The sequence below is a fragment of the Loxodonta africana genome, chromosome 27 (assembly GCF_030014295.1).
Source record: "Loxodonta africana isolate mLoxAfr1 chromosome 27, mLoxAfr1.hap2, whole genome shotgun sequence".
In the NCBI taxonomy this organism is placed as follows: Eukaryota; Metazoa; Chordata; class Mammalia; order Proboscidea; family Elephantidae; genus Loxodonta; species Loxodonta africana.
Window position 1 is genome coordinate 32,785,062 of NC_087368.1, and position 22,379 is coordinate 32,807,440.

The 22,379-nt window shown below is 39.7% G+C and overlaps 1 protein-coding gene across 16 annotated transcripts in view; it reads right to left on the bottom strand.

The window, feature by feature from the left end:
* CLASP2 (cytoplasmic linker associated protein 2) overlaps window positions 1–22,379 on the bottom strand; it is a 186,655-nt gene that overhangs the window by 61,825 nt on the left and 102,451 nt on the right. For 9 of the 16 annotated variants that reach the window (XM_064277447.1, XM_064277437.1, XM_064277440.1 and 6 more), the window contains 5 exons: window positions 13,169–13,270; window positions 12,992–13,018; window positions 6,632–6,802; window positions 5,108–5,215; window positions 1,160–1,266 (listed from right to left, as the gene is read on the bottom strand). In XM_064277447.1, the coding sequence (XP_064133517.1) occupies window positions 1,160–1,266; window positions 5,108–5,215; window positions 6,632–6,802; window positions 12,992–13,018; window positions 13,169–13,270 (515 nt within the window). The remainder of the gene's footprint in view (window positions 1–1,159; window positions 1,267–5,107; window positions 5,216–6,631; window positions 6,803–12,991; window positions 13,019–13,168; window positions 13,271–22,379) is intronic. The other 7 variants (XM_064277442.1, XM_064277439.1, XM_064277441.1 and 4 more) reach the window with 2 other exon arrangements.

Sequence of the window (22,379 nt, forward strand, 5' to 3'; positions counted from 1 at the left end):
AATTCACAAAACTATATATAAGCAGAATCTAACCAGTAAATCACCCAAGTAAACAAAAATAAATGAACCAAACTAGAAAACATCATTTAAGAAATATGTTCATGAGAATAGTAAATCTGAAGCATCTGACCAATTTAATATCATCAGATAAAGATGGGATCCAATATATTCCATGTTCAAGAGAAAAAAGTCCCTACTTAGTTACATTAATTTATATATTAAAAAATATCAAATGGCTAAGGTAAAGGGAAAAATTCAGAAGACAGAGGCTTTCAGAGCAGAATTACATGTGTGATTAAATTTAATACATTACAGCTAAGACCCGTGAATATTTTCAAAAGCTTGTTTTTCAAATATATGTTGCAAAAATTATATCAGCACTGGTTAAGATGTGATCTACACTTTTAAAAGGCACAATATATTTTGTATTTCAAGATAAAGACAAAGCCTTTTATAAATTCTGGATAAGAAACTGGGTAAATGCTTCAGAAACTCAGGTTTAAGATCATAATTCAGAAGAGGAAGCGTCATACTGAATTCACGGAAGTCAATTAGATACATTATTTCAGGTGACAGGGATTTACGCACAGACTACAGACACTTCAGACAAACTATCATGAATCTCTGGATTGTTTTTAAGCCTCCCTGCTTAATGTTGGGCATAAAGAACCAGGAAGATATCTTAATTATAACGTGTTTTAAAGCTATACTTTCTCTTAGCTCAGAAAATGCAAATAATTGAGACTAAACAAAATCTCCCCCCAAACAAAAACGATCCCTAAACACTCGAGATTAAGCTGGTCCTGAGACGATAGGCTTGTAAGTGTGCATATTTACGCAGTTATCCAACTGCCCTGAGTGTGCCACAGCGCATGAAACGCCATCACCACGTAAAAGGCATCATTGTTTATATTCCTGACCCTGCCCCCATCAACTATAATTGGCCCTGGCTTAAAATTCTGACCAATTAATAAAGATCAGGAATGAATTATTCTGCTCTGTTTTTCACACTGCAAAAGTCTGAGAGCCCACGTCTTATCTTCCTGGATTTAATCCCCAGAACTTCTCGGATCTCCTTCCCCACACTGGTAAAGTGGCTCACTCAGCATTAGCTTCCTAACTGGAACACTTTAAATGACAGAGACACGGAGAAAAGTACCAGGGCATCTGCGACCGCCTCTTCCACATCGGAGCCGGTGTTCAGGACTCGCATGGCGCTGACGGAGGATGACAGTCGGCTTGACTGGCTGATCCCGTACCCTGGACCTATTTCATCAGAGAAAGGAAAAGAGCTGTGAGAGGATCATAATGTAACAGGGTCGGGTCGGAAAACTTGAAGATCCTTAAAGGGGAGGGGGGAAAAAAACCCAATGGGGCAAAGCATTTTAAAAGCAATACTGTAGTCCCTGGGCACATTTAATTTTTGGCAAAATAAAAGGGTGAGTGCAGTTAAAATTACTGACAGTGTGTGGAAAATACATTTAAACACAGCAGCTATAATGTATTGATGACCAGGAAACAGAAGAGAGCACGGCTGGCCAACTACGGGCTTGCAAGTCTATAGCCCTGTAATTAATCCAGCTTTATCAGTCAGGCAGATCTCATCTATATGGGTAAACCATAGAGTGGCTCAGAACAAATATTAATCCTCAATTGGACAAAACTCAATGAGGCCACACCAGGGACTTGACATGGAAAAAGCTCCAGTTACCCTCTCCTCTCCCACAAGTTAGGCTGACTTCAAATTCTTTAAGTAAGACATGCCATTTGATATCTGTTAAGTGCCTATGTGCCCGGAATTCTGAAGTAAAGACAAACCAGAGACGGATTCTGTCCCCCGCTGCTTTCTGTAGCAAAATTTACAATTAAAACACTTCATCCACCATTGTGGTTTTTTTTTTTAAACACACATACAAAGATGAAATACAAAACTAAGAACATAAAACAATACTACATTTTAAAATAACGTAGGTTACACAAATAATGTCCATCTACCAGTGAGAAATATATTCAAATAAGGTTGCTGGAGGGGAAAAAGTTACTTGGGGGGAAAAAAATCACAAATGATTTACTCTCCAACAAATTAAATTTAAATCAAAACAAATAAATTTTAAAACATGAGTATCATTGGATGGAAACTGAAAAGGACAAAAATCTGAGATGAACGCACAGATGATAGTGAAAATGTACTCATCCTTCACCTGAGGCCCCGTACACATCGGGGGCGTAGAGGGCACCAGTAGACCTGGAGTGGTGTCTGGAGGCTGGAATAACAGGACCATACAAACCTCGTCTATCACCACAGAAACAAGGAATAGTGGCAGCACTACAGTCAGGAAGGGGGTTAGTCAACATCAGCGTGCTTATTACAGTTAAAGACCAGAATCCTGCTGAACAGGGCGACTGAATGCTAGCGCTGACACACCATCCTGGATTCGTAAGCACGTCTTACATCTAAGTGGACAGACAGGCCTTCAGAAGACAAAGAAACAAGTATTCCAATGGAAGGAAATGTCAAAAGTACAAGCGTGAGACAAAAAACAGACATTGTAGTTAAATAAAAAAAAAACCACTATGGTAACTAGTAACAATAATCTTATCTCCTTTAATCCTGACGCCAAATGAAGCAGTTATTACTATTCCGTTTAACAGACGGAGAAACTAAAGCCTGGGAAGGTTCTTCGATCTGATCAAAGCCACACCCCTGGTAACCGCTACAGCTCAGCGTCTGTCCTCTCCAGGGTCTCTGCTCTCCAACAGAACACACACCCCCTCCACGTCGTTCAGAAGATAATATGCCCTGTTCATGTCGACGCCGACATTTTTTACATAATGGTCATGGGAAATAAACCCTGCGTTTAGTAGATTAAATACCGAAAGACATTTAAATACTTAAAAAAATAATTTATCCCCCCTCAAAAAAAAAAAAAAACCTGGAAATTTGTGATGTGTCTCCTCTATATACTGCTCGAGGACCTAAATTTAATATATTTGGTTTTTTAGATTTAAAACTCTGATTTGCATAAAAACATAGTCAATTTTTCTCTTAATACAGAAACAATCATACTCTTTAATGAAATGTATTATTTTTATTTTAAAAATTCCTCTTCCTCAGATATTTAAATTAGAATGGTTAAAATCCCTTTATAACAGGAATCACTCCTTGGCCACAGGATAAACTTTAATGACCAGGAAAATGGTCAGAAGATCGAGAGAAAGAAGGATTAAACACAGAGAACGCTATATCCAATGTTTAACCAGTCCCTGAAGGGCGTCGGTGTATTTAGGAAAACATAGCAATATATCGTTAGTTTTAATTTTACTTAACGGAAATAATATCGAACAAACATGGAACTGCCTAGTGAATGAAAGTCTTTGAAAACGTTCACGGTGTCGACAGTTACCTGTGGCTGAAGGTAACAGGCAAGAGACACCATTCATGTGCTTCTAATAAGGGAAGCCTTTTTCTGAATCCTGGTTCCAGAGGTAAATGGAAATTCAAGGTGTGAGCTCCAGAGCAGTTCAGCTTTGCTCAGCTTTGACTTATTTTTGATGCTCTGGGCTCCTCACACTGGCCTAATGCCACCTTTATTACTACGGCTGTATGGCTGACAAGCTCTGGGATTATCTGCTGGAAGGCAATGCTCAGTGACAGGCAACGAAAGGGTGCCACCAATACACCAATAAAGCGAGGAGAGCAGAGGGCAGGCGTGGACAGCGGAGAACGGGAAGGGAGAGGACAGTGGATCTCAGAGATGCTCCCCTTCAGACCTGTGAAACCAACAGAGCTAACCTACCACCTCTGCTACACAGTTCACATGTCAATAAAAGGGCTATGGAAATCGATCCTTCTAAAATTATCTGATTACCAGGTTTAATCATCTTTAGCCCAAACAGGGCATTACACTCGAATCAGGAAAACTGCTTCCTCTAATCATAAAAGTAATTTAAACGGCCAAATGGAGGCTTTGAGAAGGATCTAGAAAACTAATGGCTAGATGATGTACGTTCGTTTTAAGAAACAGCCATACCAACATCTACAATAGTACTTTTTAATAGTATTTGCTTGTAATTTTCCTCTAATTTCTGACTACCGTATGGGCTTAAAAGGGGGAAAAAACATATTTTGGTTTCTTCTTGATATCTCGCTTTTCCTAGTAACGCTGTAGGTGTTCTACCACTAAAAACCCCGAGATGTGTGCCACCAACATAGAGAGCTACCGCTGGGTAAGAGACTGTGTTCTGGAGGAGAGGGATAGGAACAGCGGCAGTGGTGGCAGCAACGCCCTCGATGCCATCATGCAGAGATTCTAAGGTCTCGATGTAAAAACTCTGCCTCTCAGTTATTCTAAAACTACTAACCATTTGTTTTTAAAAAGTCAATTAGTATTTTTATAATTTAGGTAAATATTATAATCCAGTTTACGATACAAACTCCATTATAAGGGACAAGTTTTAGGGCAGCGACATGACATGAGCTATTACGTGGGAAATGACAAACAATAAAATACTATAAAAATGCGAGTCCCTCCCCTCAAGAAGTAGTTCCTGTACTGTTTTCTAGCACTCTTTCTAATAGCCTACGTTAAGCGATCTAAGTTGTAATGTCAACATTTCTGCTGAAAAGAACAAAAGTGTTTACTTCATCCAACTAAATCATCCTTATTCCTTCAGATTAAATTTTAAAATATTATCTTTACATTTTGTAGGCTTATCTGTTAAGAAAAATCTTGAATTCAATATTCTGTAGTTTAAGTCTGTGTGACATTTACTTGATTATGAAGTCAATTCGTTTATAAAGTGACTAGCCTACTCATTTAAGACAAGTGTCAAAGGGAAACTCTGGTGGTGTAATGGTTAAGAGCTACAGCTGCTAACCAAAAGATCAGCAGTTGGAATCCACCAAGTGCTCCTTGGAAACTCTATGGGGCAGTTCTACCCTTTCCCAAACATGCAATTTCCTTCTTTCTCACCAAAAAACAAAACCAGAAAAGAGATAGAGCCAGAGACATGGTCGATGAGGAAAGCTGAATGCAGCTATGCCCAGATGGCCAGATGCAGCTAACACGGGGACGGCAGTGCGCCTCACACCTGCCCAGGTACTCACCGAGGGGCTGAAAAGAGCGCACAGGACTTGTGTCTCTGCTGCTCTCTCGACTAGCTTCCCGGCTGCACCCCTGACTCACGCTTGGTCGAGGAATACGGCTGCTTCGGGCTGGCGTGAAGCAACAGCAGCAGGGGCAGGGAGGAAACAGAAGACATGTACGTGGGCTTTATTTTTCTTCTTAAAAACTGTTCAGTAATTTAAGTTTTTCTAAGGTTGAAAATAAATTACTCTTGATGAGGCATCGCGACAATACAGTTAAATTTCTTGAATGTGCTCCTCTGGTTTGTATGAAATTAGAAGGGTATGATAATATTTCATTTAAAAAATATATTTTAAATTAGAAGATTTAAAATATTGAACCACATAATAAAATTCAATTTTTCTTTTCCAATGTTGACTAAACTTTATCTATCACGCTTTTGGTATCGTAGGTCCAAATCTTTATTTTATTAGAAATAAATATCTTTCCATGTAAAATATTAACCCAGAGTATAAAACCCATCCTTAAGCTTTCAGTTCAAGAAAAGGAAGGAGCAATGAGCATCCCTCTCCTGACTCCTCACAAATAAGAACACACAAACACAAGTACAGAAAGAAATAAACAAGTAACAGGAAATCAATGGGCAAAGATGGATAAAAAATGGAGTAGAGCCTTTAAAATAATGTCTGGAAAATAAACAGAAGCAGGTTCAGTCTAGATAGGAACTTCAGAGGCTCTGGGGTCAGATATAACAAATATCAGGAAAGCATAAGCAAAAAGTGGTACTGTGCAAAGGACAGAGCCTGCAAGCCTAACAGAAGTCTGTGCCACCCACGGAACGAAGACATTCTCAGACGAGTGAGGCCTCAAAAAGCTCAACTCCCACAAAAACAATCTTAGGAATTTATTTGAGAATGTGTATGAATAAAACAAGGGAGAAAATCAAGAAAAAAAGACAGAGGATCCAGGGAAGAGAAAGGGAGTGAGGGAATAAGGAAGATAGGTTGATTCTGGGTCCATGCGGACAATGTTGACCACTCAACCCCTGGATCAACCAATCATGAAGGCTGCATTACCTCCAAGCTTTTCAGTTAAAAGAGGCAATAAATCCCCTTTTATTGTTTAAGCTGGCTTCAACTGCAATTTGTTATCTGAAATTAAAAGTATCCTAACCAAGACACAGAGGAAAAGAAAGTTTATTAGCATTCAAACAGGGTTGATCTAAAATATAAATGTCAAATACAAGCAGCTAACACATATACATTTAAGTGCATGTGTATATGCACATATATATGAAAATATATTGTGAATTACAAAATAATTCTGTGCTTTAAAATGCTAGCTATATTTTTTAAAGCTCCCTATCAATCCTACTCTCAAGATAAGATACCTAATTCAAATCATCACCCTATTTGAATTGATTCTCCTGGAATTTGTTTTCCTCTAACTTATCAGTGCCTAATTGTATTCCAAAGCCTTCAATGCTACCAAAGACTGAAACAGAAAAGAAATACAAAGTCCCAGTCACACGCAGGAGGTCTTACCCACTGAGAGCCTAGACGGACTAGCCTCTCTGCTGCAGCCCTGGCTCCGTGGAATCTTGCTTCTCTTCTGCGCTGAGGCGGAATTGACCAGGACTCTTTGAACACCGGAACTCACAGTAGAGAGGGCAGTCGTGGTCAGGACTCTTCCTGGGGACCCAGACCGGCTGCCAGCTGAACACCAAACACACACACGATTAAGATATGAACTCCAAGAGAGCTTGCTGAAAGAAGGATGAAAATTAAACCTGACAGAATGGCAGGTTCTAAGTTCAAAGGAAACGGACCAAGGAAGATTTGTATATAATCATAACCTGGAAAGAAAACAGTGTACAGTGAAACCTGTGAGAGCCAGAACTCGACAAGACTGCCTTGTTTTTCCTGGTCTCACAAGTTTTCTGCCTTTGATAGGGTGCAGTCTTACCACTTTTCCATTACTCTCTATTAGTGGAACGTATTTGAGTTTCTCTTCTCTGATAGGTTTCCGCCTTACACAGGCTTTACTGTACTGTATTCACAAGGACTGAATAATAAGTCACCTAAATTATATTTTCAGTTTTGAGCGTTATGAGATACTAAGCTTAATGAGGACATTATTATAATTTTCAGAACGCAAGTAGTAAAAAAGACTTCCAAAGAAACCACTTATCTGACAAATACACTGCATGTAACTACGATGTTCTGTATGAAAAACCTTATATATTTAAAAGGGAAAAAATGAATAATTCTATTATTGCTATAATCTTTGTTAAGAACATAATGATAATTTGCTTCACGGTAAACAGTTTGCCTGCAGAGATGCCTCTATGTGGCTTTAACAGAGTTTATCTATCTTACTACTACATATATTAATTTTTACAAAATTTAATTTTAAATATTAACAAAAGTGGGCCAGCTGAAAAAAGAAACCTGAGGAGACTATAGCTGCCTTCAAATAGCAAAGAGCTCCTGGGTGGCCCCGGGTGGGATACGGAGGTACTGAGTACAGACAAGGACTAATGGGCAGATGCCAAAGAAGGAAGACCCCTTCTGAAGTGCTGGTTTTCAGTTTTGGAAGGCAGAGGAGACGCGGTCAGGTAGACAGAGACGGGAGCTAACTGGATGCTGCTGAGTCGATTCCGGCTTGCGGCGACCCTACGTGTGTCAGAGCAGAACTGTGCTCCGTAGGGTTTTCAATGCCTCATTTTGGGATGCAGACTTCCAGGGCTTTCTTTCGAGGCACCTCTGGGTGAACTCAAACCTCCAACCTTTTGGTTATCAGCCCAATGCATTAACTGTCCGCACCGCCCAGGGACTCCTTAGAGGTGGAGCTGGACAAAATCTCAGAGTGCAAGACATGGAGTAAAAAAAAAAATAACACATTTTTAAGCCAGAAGTGTACTGGTTACCTTTTAAGGATGGGCGCCCTGTCAGTAAGAGCATTTGACATCTGCATTGAATGGGAAAATAAACTAAATGATTGCAAGATATAATCTAACACTAGATCCTGAACAGTAACTTCATAGGGGGAAAATCAAACTTGCACTTCAGTGAATCTCTGTGAAAGCTGCCCTTTCCCTTCATACCACACCAGTTCTCCTAACCAGCAGGGCATCTACTGCTTGCCTTCTAGTCTTACCCGATCCTGCTTCACTGCCACACAGCAAAGACCAAAGCTCAACGCCAACGGGAAAAGCAGAGGGTGTCAATGGGGGAGGAGTGCTGAGTGCGGGCAGGCAGTGGTAAGGAGATCATGATCTGCAGGGGCTGTTTGCCCCTTTCCTAAGAGAGAGGCGGTGTTTCAGTTCCTGGTGGTTTGCCCTGAGCTAACACCAGCCAGGTCTTGGGATTTTTTTTTAAATGGAAGCTTTGCAACTTCGTGAGTTTTATCCTGCCATGTGGGCCAAACTCTAGCCGAACGGAGGCTGGCTGGGCGCAGGCTGCTGGTCTGTGGCTCTTGCTACAGTTTCCTTGACGGGCAGTCGCTGACTCCAATTTACACTTGTGTTTAATCCCTAAACGTTAGCAGCACACAAACGAAAACTTATCTTCCACGACTTATAGTGATATTATAAAACAAAGCAATGTTTCTGCTAAGATGAACAATTTGCATCTAAGTAGAAGGAATTCTACATTGTTGCAGAGAAATTATTCAAGTCTACTTTTAAACGATGGCTCATCTGGACGTTTCACAGTATTTCAGGTGAAGAATTGTTGAACAGGTTTCTTTCGGTGATAACCTTCAGGATACTCAGAGGGCACCCATTTTCTCCATGCAGCATCTAAACTAAACGTACACACCGAAACATCCAAACACTCAACATGCCACAGACTCACAATGCAAGAGCAGCTGATGGAGTATTTGATGGGAAAATCCACAACGACGTAGAAAGTACAAATGATGAACTGAGCACAGACGATATGGTATTCTGTTACAACCAACAGAAATCTGGGGGGAGGGCTGGTGGGAGAGGGTGGAAAGTTCTTTGACATGTGGGTCTATTCAGCAGACAGAAAACGTGCAGTCCAGAAGAGCGACCTCTGCATCTACTTAGATTTCCTGAATTTATCAAAATTATGCACGCTCACTTTACGTGCAAATTTGCTCATGCCCTCTCTTATGGAACAAAATGGCATATTCATTCTGCTTTAACCATTACCATCTCTTCTCCAAGACTCCCTGGCCCCCACCAAGAGGGTGACAATCCCAGTGCTTATCATTCATTCTGGAATTCTATATTTTTACTCAGAAGAAAATACCAAGGCTCTTTCTCTAGCAGAGAACCACCAAGGCTGGAAAACAGTGCTGATTACTTCTTCCAGGGAAGTCAGAGAGCTGATGAAAAAGGGCATGACGTACCTAGAGAGTAGCACGCTACTAGAAAATACTCTCATTTGCAAAACCTGAAACTGGATGCCGCATTTCTCTTCCTCTCTTTCAAGTTTTCAAACTTTATACATTTTATGAGATAGCTCCACGGCGTTACTAAAGCACCTCTGCTTCTGGACGTTTATACTCGTGGGGTCAACTTGGATAATTTAAACAATCCAGGGTTTGGGTAATAAAATAAAAACAGGCCAGAGAAAAACTGTAACGGATAATTTCTGCCTTGCTACGGCTACAAAATGATGAATAGTGTATGTTAAGAATTTCTGCTGAATAGAACCTCTTCTTAATAATGAACGTAGGTGATCGAACGACAGATGCACACTCGTAGGTCTGAAGATTCTTACCACCAATGGTATTAGCAGATTGGGATCCTGAACAAGCGCAAAGGCAGAATTAGGGTAAGGGTTAAAATCCGTGAGGGAAGGAGCAGATTAAAACGGATGGCAGATGGAAATAAGAAAGCTTTAGTCAGTTCTCAGAAACAAAAAGCCCTAGAGCAGAAAAGCAAATTTAGAAAAACCCAGAGCCACAGAAGTCCGTGGTAAAAGCGGCACATTCGGTGGTTTCTGTGGCTGATAAATTGAAATCAGACATTCCCGCACGAAGCAGACGGAACGAAGCTGCAAACGTAGATGTAAATTCTTCAGCTCTTCCGCTACTGATCATCCAAACTCCAGACAGTCAAGTGTTCAAGCTTTCGTTACTCAAACCTTTAATTTAAAGCTATAGGCCAGGAAGAACTGTAGCATCTGACAGCTGAAGAAAAATTACATTAAAAAGCTACAAATTTTATCTTTCTCAAGGCAAAGACAGAAAAAAAAAAAAACAGGGTTGGGGAGACAAAGTTCATGACAAGCTGTGTAATCATCTGCACACAACTAGTCACTATTAACAGAAAAGACACTCTCCTCGCATAAATGCAAATCTCAAAGTCTCTCCTGGGTCTGCTCTTATTTACTTTGGTTAGCCATCAGAACATACCTGCTTTGATCCAAGAGATTTTTTTCCCTAAGTGGTAATATAAAAATTGGGAAAGACTATGCAAACCCCAATGAATTACTTTATAACAAGGTGAAGATGGAAATCCCAGTAGTATTTCTGTGCAATATGTTGTAAAGAAACCTGCATCAAGTTACATAAGGCCACCATATCTTTCTTAAAAAGAATTTAGGAGGGAACACACAGTCGTTCAAATAAACAAGTGAGCAAACTTACAAATAAAACCCCTGTACTAGGACGTAACACCTAAGTGATGTCACAGCGAGAAAGTCTTTCATCTGAAAGGCCTACAAGGTCTGAAAGCACAGTCACTGTGTTCACGCACCTCAGTAGAGGACGTGAAGTCTCCTGCATCGGGTTTCAAAGTGAAAACCATACACGTGTGGTCATTACAAACCATGTGAGTGCACGGTTCACTCTATTACCATAGAATAACGTCTCACTGGATTGATCTGTACTTACAATGTACCTAAAAGGAAGGTTCTTAAGTAATATGCTAAACCCACTGCCACTGAGTCGATTCTGACTTGCAGCGACCCTGTAAGGACAGAGCAGGGCTGTCCCAGAGCGTTTCCGAAGCTGTAAACCCCGATGGAAGCGAACTGCCCCATCTTTCTCCGGGGCGCGGCTGGCAGGTCTGAACCACCAATATTTTGGCTGGCAGCTGAGTGCTTTAACCACTGCACCACCAGAGCTTCTCCATGTAATGTACTAAAGAACCATATAAAAAGCACTCTGAATAGTTTGCCCTAAGTTCGACCTGACTATTATTTTAGAAGAGAATAAAGTAAAACATCTCACATACAATTTACTTTTATCCTTAAGACACTGAACATGGACGGTTTTGTGACTGCTACTTTTATTTTTCTTTACGTTTTAAGTTTCCTAACTCCACCATTATTCATGTCTGTTTCCTGGATGCCATAAGGATAACTAGGTGGAGAAGTACACACCAGGAACATCAAATTCAATTCACCTAAGATTAATGAGGAGATGTTATCAGCTACCACATGTGGTGCTTATCCTAGGCCGGGCACGGCTGCCAGTTTATCACATACACTACATCATTTAACCCTCACAACAACCCTCTCAGGGGTAAAATTCATCTTATAGATGAGCATACAGACACACAGAGAGCTTAAACAGCCTGGAGAGGCCGAGGTTCAGACCTCACAGTGTGGCCCCAGAGCCCATGACCTGAATCGGTACTCCTTGACCTTTACCGAGATACAGATCACCCAGTGGTCTTGTTAAAATGCAGAGCGTGATTCGGCAGACCTGGGGTGGGACATGGGACTCTGCATTTCTGACAAGTTCCCAGGTGACGCTGACATTGCTGACTGTGGACCACATGTGGAGCCGTGACAGCAAGGCTCCCAGTGACTACTCTATGCTGCTAAAGATGAAGCTACTCTGAAAATTACTGGAAAAACACACAAGTTCAGGGCAGAATGTGGTAAGATCTACTCCTCATGTGGGTAGGAGAAATGCCCTTGGCTAGAGTACATTTGCCATTTTTCCTATTTGCAAATAAATCCTTAATTTGCAAAGCAAGTTTACTGAGTATTTCTGCTGCTGGTACAGGGCCCGTCGCCTGCTCCCGAGGCTACGCTGGCCATGGATTTGTACAACCAGCACCCTGCCCGCCAAGCCCCAGCTCTTTTCACCTATCACAGGTCAGAGGATCAAAGACTCAGGCATCAGGATCAGGGGCAAACAAACAGGGCACCCACAGTCTGGTAGGTCACCTCAACAGCTGAAGGCCTTAAGTCCGCTTCTTTCCCAAAGAGCCAAGTATGCAGAACCACCCTTCATAATCACCTCCCCAGAAAAGTTTCCTGCTTTCAGAGGTAAGTGCTCACGAAAATCTCTTGGTAAAGGAGGGATGGGAAAGAACGCTTTTAAATTAATAATAAATAGATGTTACTATTCTGGGACACGTAGAGATGGATCATTCGTTTTACCTAGACCTCAAAATTGTGCTTTTTAGTAATTGTGCTCATCAGGAAGTCAGCTTCCAGCGAAACAGCAAAAACAGAAATCTTAAATTTAACAGGGTTACAACTGAATTGGTCATTTCAATATATGTTTCCTCACTCTGAATTGCTATATATCTGCTGAAAATGCTGACCAAAAATAAGGAGTTTTAATACGCTCTGGGGTGAGTAAGAAGCTGTACCAAAGATCTATCCTTGGACAGCATTAATCAGATGCAGCCAGATTCTGGTGCTAATATACGGCTACTATTTTGCCTCTAAAAAGCACAATCTTTTACATTTGCCAATTTCTGAGTAGACTGTGGAAACCTTAATGCTGCGGATATGTGCTGTTTAAAATATCTCCATGCAGAAGTTGCTACGGAAGATGAAGTTTTTCTTTCTAGGTGGCAGACATCAAAGATGCAGCCCTAATAACACATCCAAGACAAGACAACACCCACTCAAAAAAATTCCAAGACATGCACAACGACTGACCCAAAACATTGAAAAAAATACCTTCGTTTCTGTCAGGTGATGACGAACCTAAAGCACAGAACAAGAACTCAGTATGGGGCTCGTCTCTGGTGAAGTCAGCTCTTTATCCAACGGTCAATCGCCCAATACAGAAATTGACAAGCAGCACGCACATCCTACCGCACGGACGAACGCGGAGGACTGATAAACGGTACCTACGCTGTGACTGGGACACCATCTTCGTTCGACTTCTTCCTCTGGAGTCTGTCTTGGCACTTCCCGTGCCTGCCAGTGGTGCTGAAAGCTTGGCTCTCACCCGGCCTGAGGAATAAAATATTTCCATCACTAAAGACATTTTTCTCTAATAATATTTAGGAATGAGGGAAAAAAAATTCACCATATTTTCTAATTGGGTGTGCTTTAAAACCATACTATTTTTACCTGCTGTACCATAAAAGCTTACTTCCTTAAAGGGTCGGAATATTGTCTAACTAAAAGATTTCCATTCTTACTTTGACCTTACTAGTCCAGTAAAGTGGGGCTGTAATTAAGGTAATTACCACAGACATGTCACTTGCTACTTAATTGGTAGTTCCAATTCTAAAATTTTATTTTCCAAAACATTTAGCTTATTCTCAAATCTGGCCTACGGTTTTAAATATAAGCCTATTCTTAGAAGCAAAAACCTAAACAACCGTTTTGACCAAAAATGTACTTCTAAAGGGGCTGCAGGAAGAGATACTACCAGATAAGACAGTTCATCTTTCGATCCCGTATCAAACAGGAGATTACAACAGATGTATATGGACATGTCTACTGCTCTCTTCCCCCAAGCAACCAATTTCATTTAGAAAATAATTTGAGGAAACATGTATCACGTGAGAGTTGGCTCTTTTCTCAATTTCTTTCTCTACCTCCCCGTCCTACCCCTCTCTCCTCTACCACTGTTCCACCTTCCTCCACAAAACCAGGCCACAAAATTCTCATCCTATTTCTAGAGCTCTTGAAGCAAAGGAGATAATGCTTATCAGAGCTCTTAAGTAATCTGTCATTAAAAAAACAAAACAAAACAAATTTTAAAAAAAGAAACAAGTAAGAATATAGTATCGCTAGCAGGTCTATAAAGAAGCCCTGATGGTGCAGTGGTTAAGAGCGACAGTGAGCTACAGCTGCTAACCAAAAGGTCGGCAATTCGAATCCACCAGGTGCTCCCTGGAAACCCTATGGGGCAGTTCTACTCTGTTCTATAGAGTTGCTATGAGTCACAATCGACTTGATGGCCACAGGTTTAGCAGGTACAATGGTATTCTAGGAGCCCTGGTGACACAGTGGTTAAGAACTCAGGCGCTAACCAAAAGGTCATCAGTTTGAATCCAGCAGCCACTCCTTGGAAATCCTATGGGGCAGTGCTACTCTGTCCTTTAGGGTCGCTATGAGTTGGAATCGACTTGATGGGATCAGGTTGTATGGCATTCTAAAGCAACAGTCTCAACCACTATCAAATGAGGACCAGTACCAAGCATGATCACAGAACAGGGCTTGGGCCGTTTCAGTTAAAAGGCATAATTTATAGCACATAAACAATATCGCCTGATATAGCTACATTAATTAGGAAAAAACATACTGGAAGAGTAAGTAGAAATCTCAAAATTAAGAAATGTGTGATGGAAGAGAAGAGAATAACAAGGACGAGGAACAAAACAGATGCAAACCCAGAAGGGCAGCTGGTAGAGTCCTTGCATTCCACCAACTTCCTCAAGTCTCCTAAGGAGCCCACAGTTCAGGCCTCCTGCCCTTTCACAGAGTCTATTTATAGTAAGGCACAATGTTCTCCTGACTCCCAGGGAAAACAGAAAGACCAAGCTGTTATTTTTGAAATAGAGAATCTACCCACATTCTATATAACAAAGAAATTTGGATATGATAAGCATTTCAATATTAAAATTCCTAAGTCACAATGCCAGTGTCACAAATCACGTATTTCAGTGCAAAACTTGAAATATGACAACATTCCACATGTATCAGAGTAAAAATTAGACCTAAAAAAAAGGTAATCTACTTGGTTTTATAGCAGAAGAAAATGTTATCCATGTAAAATTTGGAGGGAAAAAAAATGTGATTCAAATCAGAGGCTTTTGTAAGACAGCTTCAGGCAGGATAACTATAAGGATTGAATTTTTCTACAAATTCAAATGCAATAAATAATTATTTTGAAGAGCACACTGAATCAATAAAAGAAGGTCTCGTGCCACAGTCATTTTTTCGTAACACCAAATTCAAATAAAATGTCTCATTCCACAGTCACTGATTCAAAAATAAGACTCATTTAAAAGCCGACTAAATAAATGCTTTTAAACTCTAATGAGATGATTATAAAAACCATGGTGCATGCTTCCCCGAAGTATAAATGAATTGGCGTAAATTAAAAAATAGAGCCACAAAAACAAAATGAAAAGCATTGATGTCACTACAGAAAAAAATGAAATTATGTACTAATTTTATAGTAGATATTATTAAACATGTTAAGCAATTATGTTTTTTAAGCATGTGATGATCCATGATATAGAAAGCAAAATCAGAGGGTGGGAAAAAAAAAAAAAAAAATCCAGACATACAACACAACCAAACAAAAAATGTAGAAGCCGCCACAGCTTGCAAATTATATAGATTTGCAAAGAAATTAGACTACTTTAGTTTCAACATTTAATTCCTACTAATGAAAAAATTAATGTAGAGATATCCGTGTTACTAGCAAAATGTATAACTCTTACCATCTTCAGATGCTGTTCCTAAATAAGAGAAATAAAACAATAACATTTCAACAAACTCTGCCAATGTTGATGTTAAGACCTACCTCGAGACCCCACCCAAGACTAAAATGAAAGGATAAAAACAAAAAATATCTTTAGTTTGATAGCCTCAATTTAACTTCAAAAAGGTTCATTTTGACAAAAAGAAATTTCAAGTAACTTAATGACACACAGAGCCCACGCGGGCACACACACAAGTTAACACAAGACAACTGAAAATGGTAAAATTTCATAGTAAACACTTTTATCTGCTATATTCCATTCTTAAAATTTGAAACGGTGAAGAAAATTAGAGAAATTAGTCACTCGAGGAAGAAGCAACTCTATCACTACTCTTCTTTGCAAAGAAGAGCAGAAATATATTCCCTGCATTTTCAAAAGGTCATCCCTAGAGGAACTAGAGAAGCTAACTGACAAGCATGGGAAAAAAATCCACAACCTAGGCCTCATTAGCCCGGTATTTTCATCAAAGCATCTACAGAGCCAAAGAGCTACCAATTCATCAGTTATTTACTCAACACGTTATCGATGAAAACTAGTATGAAAAAAAGATCAAATATGAATATTACTATTACTAAAGAGCAAATATATACATGTGTGTATATACATGTACACATACACACACACACGTATGTAGCCCTGGTAGCACAGTGGTTAAGAGCTCGGCTGCTAAACAAAAGGTCGGCAGCTTGAATCACCAGCTCCCCCTTGGAAGCTCTATGGGGCAGTTCTATTCCGTCCTATAGGGTGGCTATGAGTCATCAACTTGATGGCAAGGGGTTTGGGTTTTGTGTGTGTGTGTAGGTACCTATGTATATGTATGTACGCAAGTGATGGTGTGAGAATATCTATATAAACACAGGATTTGCACACAAGTGAGGGTAAGACACTACATAACAGGTGACCCTCAACTACGTTGATCTGGAAAATGAGAATAATTTGTTCTTAAAGGATTCAGGATATTACTATCAGAATCTAAGGGTCTGACACACAGAAATCATCTCTTGATGGGTCTTCATTTCATTCAACAATTTTTAAAAATTCATCAAATACTATAAACATACAGAAAAGCACAGAGACTACCATATATAACTAGCACTCATAAACCTAACCCAAGATTACCTAAATATTCCATTTTATTAAAGTGGAAGGTATATTAAGTCAATTTTCAGAGTATACATAATTATTGACAGGGAAAAATCATTCTCTATTTAGAGAGATGCTACTCTCACATCTGGTGGTGCAGTGGTTAAGAACTCGGCTGCTAACCAGTTCAAATCCACCAGGTGCTTCTTGGAAACCCAATGGTGCAGTTCTACTCGGTCCTATAGGGTCGCTATGAGTTGGAATCGACTCTGTGGCAACGGGTTTATTCTCACACCATGACTTCCAGATTCAGCACCTTATTGTAAGTTCTTAAAGAATGTACAAGTTCCCAGAGAGCATGATGGTATCAGATGAAGTGAGGGGAAAGTGCAGACCACAGGCTGTCTAGTATCAGACAGAAACGCCACACAGGGTTGTTATTGAATCAAACAAATACAGATAAACTAATCATTTGAATGCTGGGATGTAAAAGGCAAAGCTTAAAGTAAATTCAGTTTTGATTCAATGTTAGTTTGAAAGTCACTCTTAAAAAGACAGCATCTGCAACTTGCGTTTCATTTTCGTAAATAACCATATGAACTTGTAAAATATGTCATTTTGTCTCTCTCTGCATCAGAGTTAATAAACTGAAAAGCTGAAACAAATGACTTAGGAGAGTCCTCTCCATTCTTCTGAGTCTAGTATCTTAGAGAAAGACTTAAACAGAATTTTCAGAAGAATATTTCTAACAGCTCGGGTAAAAACATTTAAGATATTTAACTTACAACAAACAGTAACCTAGCGTTTGAGTGGACTAGGATGGATATGCTTAACCCAAAACTCAATCATAGAACTATGCTGCCATTTTCACATTAAGACTGTTGAGGAATAAGCAGCATATTCCCAGAAATTAAGAACGAACAAAGATATCATATCAAATCCAGGGTCATAAAAATCTCTAATAATAGAATTAGAAAAGGAAGTTCTTACCATCCATCTTGTCAGAAGTATCCTCTTTGATGAAAGAGCAAGCAAAGAACAGAGGAAAACTTAGTATATTAGAACAAATGGTTTTATAATACCTAGAAAAATTTTTAAGATAGAATTCATAGCACAGACATACATATCAAGCTTGTTTCCAACTAGATCATACTACAAGTTTAAACTAAATGAGGTTCCTATGTGAGATAAAGACTACATCTAACATCCTAAAAAAGGGCACTAAAAAAAAAAAATTGACACTAAGTCTGAAAGAAAAGTTAGTGAAGCCCATGCCCAGGCCCAAATCTGGACAAATCTAACAAGTCACTTTCTCTGCTCCCCTAGGTGCGGTGCACCACAGCCTCGAGCAGGCTTCCCTGGACAGAAACTCTGCAGACGTTGGTGCATTTCATGTTGAAGGATCACGGTCTGTGCAGCCCCTCCCCCCGCCTCTGAGAGGAGAACTTCTGGAAACCTGAGCCCAGACTCCTTTAGGCTCCACCTGACCAGCCTTTGGCCCTTGCTGATCCTGCTGTGAACCCTTTCTGCTGTAAGAAAGTTCAGCCATGAAACAAGACTCAGAGCTCTGTGAGACCTTCTACGAAGTCACCAAAGGCAGGGGTAGTTGTGGGTGCCTGCAACAGTTCTGAATCTCTTGGGACCTTCACTGGTGACTCTACACCTCAAGGCACCTCTCACAGGCACCCTGTTTACCCTTAGCGAGTGACCCGGACTTCTTGAGTAGAATTATCAACAACTTCCTGACTGTACTCTTCTTCCTGCTCCTGGCCTGCTTAAAAATAAAAATAAAGTATACCTGAATCTACCTCTTTCCTTCCCTGGTGCCTCAGGGAAACTGGTGCCCCTTCCACACCTACAGCTAACTCCTCAGCTAAAATCTACAGGTCCCAGTCCTCCTGCCTTCCACACCTACAGCTAACTCCTCAGCTAAAATCTACAGGTCCCAGTCCTCCCGCCTTCCACACCTACAGCTAACTCCTCAGCTAAAATCTACAGGTCCCAGTCCTCCCGCCTTCCACACCTACAGCTAACTTTGGTTTTCCCAGAGCAATTCCAAACAAGTACAGTCAGTGGATCCACAGCTTTATAAATCCAGTTGTTGCAAACATTCCTAAATACATATACATATATATTTTTTTATATTAAAGTTTCTTTAATGCAAATTTTTTGTGACTGTCTCCAATCACATCAAGCTTTCTTTTTAGGCTAAAGATAAAGGGTAAACTCAAAACACTTATGATACCCTTACTGCCAAAAGACGCAGCACTTTAGGAAAAAAATACAAGGTGCAAATGCTTTAAGGCAAGTGCTGAGTTTAATACTAAAGGGGAGATTACAGTCAGAACAACTCTCTAAAGAATTCCCAATCTAATGTCTAGCATAAATCTCTCTCCAAAGCTCTATTTACGCCATATCCCAACTGCCTCCTGAGCACATCCAGTTTATGTCTCACAGGGACAGCAAACTTAAAACACTTAAAACTCACCCCACTTTTAGGTGCTCATCTCTTCCCAGCAAACTACCGACAGATTGAGAGGCCCTTTGAGTATGGAAGCATATGCCACTGGACCCCCTAGCAGGTGCCTGGCAAAAGCTAAGCGCCCAATAAGGGCTTTCTAAAACAAACTGGGACACTCTCTCGGATGCAAAAATGCTCAGCCATGATAACCTTGGGTGTGAATGTGGGACAGCTGAAGAAAAGAGAAAAGTGGGAATCTTCCCCTTCTATAATTAAGCAAACATAAAATTCAAACTTTACGGAACCAAAGGAACCAAATTAAATCAATCTCATAGCAGTATTAGAGGCTTTCTTATGAAAAGATACTGTTGCAAATTAACTTTCCAGTTCACAATAAAACACTTAAAATATGTGGTTTTTTTTTTTAATGGTAATAAATAGATATTCAATGTAATTTTTCTGAGTGAGAATGGTCTTTTTTTTTTTTTTCCTTTTGGAGAAATAATTCATAACCCAAAACTTCTCCCTTTTATAGTCCACAAGTCCAGTGATTTTGAGCACATTCATATGGTTGTGCAACCCTCACCACTATGTAATCCCAGGACATATTCATCACCCCAAAAAGAAACCCTGTGGCCGTCAGCAGCCACTCCACATTTCCCTAACTCCCAGCCCCTGGCAGCCACTAGCTGTTTTGTTTTTGTGGATCTGCCTATGCTGGACATTTCAAGTAAATAGAATCACACAAAATGCGGTCTTCTCGGTCTGGCTTCTTCACTCAGCACGTTTTCGAGGGTCATCCATTCTGTAGCTCACACTAGCACTGTCTTCCTTTTGTTGCCCACTAATGCTGTATTGAATGGTTAGACCACATTTTGTTTATCCATTCGTCAGGTGATGGGCATACAGGTTGCTTCCCTTTTTTGCTAACATGAATAATGCTGCTGTGGATGTCCACATACACGTTTTTTGTGAGGATATGTTTTCATATCGCTTGGGTCTACAGCTATGAGTGGAACTTGCTGAGTCACACAGTAAGTCCTATATTTAGCTTTCTGAGGACTTGCTGTTTTCCAGTGTGGCTGCCCCATTTCACGGTCCCACCAGCAATGTACGGCGATTCCAGTTCCAACAGTCTTTGCCCGCACTGGTTACTGCTCATCTTTTTTGCGTCTGGCCACCCTAGTGGGTGTGGAGTGGTATCTCATTACGGTTCTGTATTTCCCTAACGACTCGTGATGCTGACCATCTTCTCATGGGCTTACTGATCACTTCTACATCTTCTTTGGAAAAATGTCTATTTAAATCCTTTATATATTTTAAAATCAGGTTGTCTTTTTAAAAATTTAATTGTAAGAGTTTTAACTTTGTATATACCCCTCCAGTCTTGCATCTATCTATAATTTTAGACAAAATGATGAAACCATTAACACATTGTTTGGTAGTCCATATCACTGGATTTTCTTTGAAAAATATGACTCGCTGATGGCTGTAGAATACATATAAGGATATAACGTAATCAGTCCTCTTGTTACCTATTAAACTCTAAAAACATCTATTATTAAAAATACAATGAATATTCTTTTTTATTGCTCAACATAATTATCTAGACATTGAATTACTGGGCCCAGAATTCTGAACTTTTAAAAGCTTCAGAAAAATTGCTCCATCACCAATTCACATCAGCACTGCATGAAACAGCCTTTCTCACTATATTCTTGTCAACAGTAGGCACTAACTTTACCTTTCTTGTTACATTTATGGTTCTTTCGATTTGCATTTACAGTAAAATCTGAGAAAGCCGGAGCCTGTGTAAGGCAGAACCTGTCAGAGAAGGAAAACCCAGATATTTTGCACTAAAACGAGCACTAGGAAAGTGGTAAGACCGCACCCTGTCAAAGGTGGACAACTTGCGAGTCCCGGAAAAAACGAGGCCGTCCTGTAGAGTTCTGGCTCTCACGGGTTTCGCTGTATTTGATTACCACTGAGGTTTAACGTTCATTCTGATGTTTACTAGCAATTCTAATATATGCTTTTACTGATACACTTAAAACTTTTTCCTATAAAAGTAAACTCATTCATTTCTCACAGACTTAAAAAACTTTCTGATATATTAACTTCTTTTTGTAACATGTGGTTAAGTATCTGTTTCCTTTTAGTTTTCAGCCACTTGATTTTCTATTTTCACACTTAAGTTTTAAATCTGAGATATATTTCCTTCATGGTTTCTTTGCGTTTACGTTCAGAAATTCCTTCCCCAATGTGAAAGTAGAATACTCACCTACGGTGTTTTTACCTAGTGGCTTTTAAGTTTCTGTTCAACTTTTCAGTCATTCGGAATGTATTTTTATATGGCATGAAGCATTGTTCTAACTTAATTTTGTACTAAATAGTAAATCGACTGTCTAAACACCACTAGTGAGTAACCCATCCTTGCCTCATGGTTCTGAATGCAGCCATGCCAACGTATTACATTCCACGTGCACACCTAAAGTCTCTGCACTTTCTGTTCATTCCAATGCCGGCCTAGCTCCACTAGTTCCACCAGGTCCTAACAGCTACAGCTTTGTAACAAGCATCAATAAGTAACAGGGAGAGCAGCTCTTCCAAGTCTTCACAGGTATTCCCTTCATTATTATTCTTGGTTCAAATTTTTCTCAAGTATTCTGATCCTTTAATTTTTCCAGGTAAGTTTGAAAATTATTATGAAAGTTGAAATTTCTTAAAACTGGAATTTTAATGAGTTTAATTCCACTTTCATATTGATTTTGGAATAAAATCTTTATAATATTGAGCCTTTCCTTCAGGCCATGTCTCCAACAGTTCAAGTCTCCACAGTAAATTTTTACAGATTTCATTCTCTAAGTCTTTCAACTGCCTTAAATTGTTAATATGTTATTAAATATTTACGTTGCTAACTTAATATGAATAATTTTAACTGAAGGCTACTATATCTTTGTAATTCTTATCTTGTATAATTATTTTATATCTAATCAACGTGTTTATCTTTCAGTCCTAATAATTTCCTAGTTGACTCTCCAGGGGTTTCTAAAACATCGTCTCTGCAAATTAC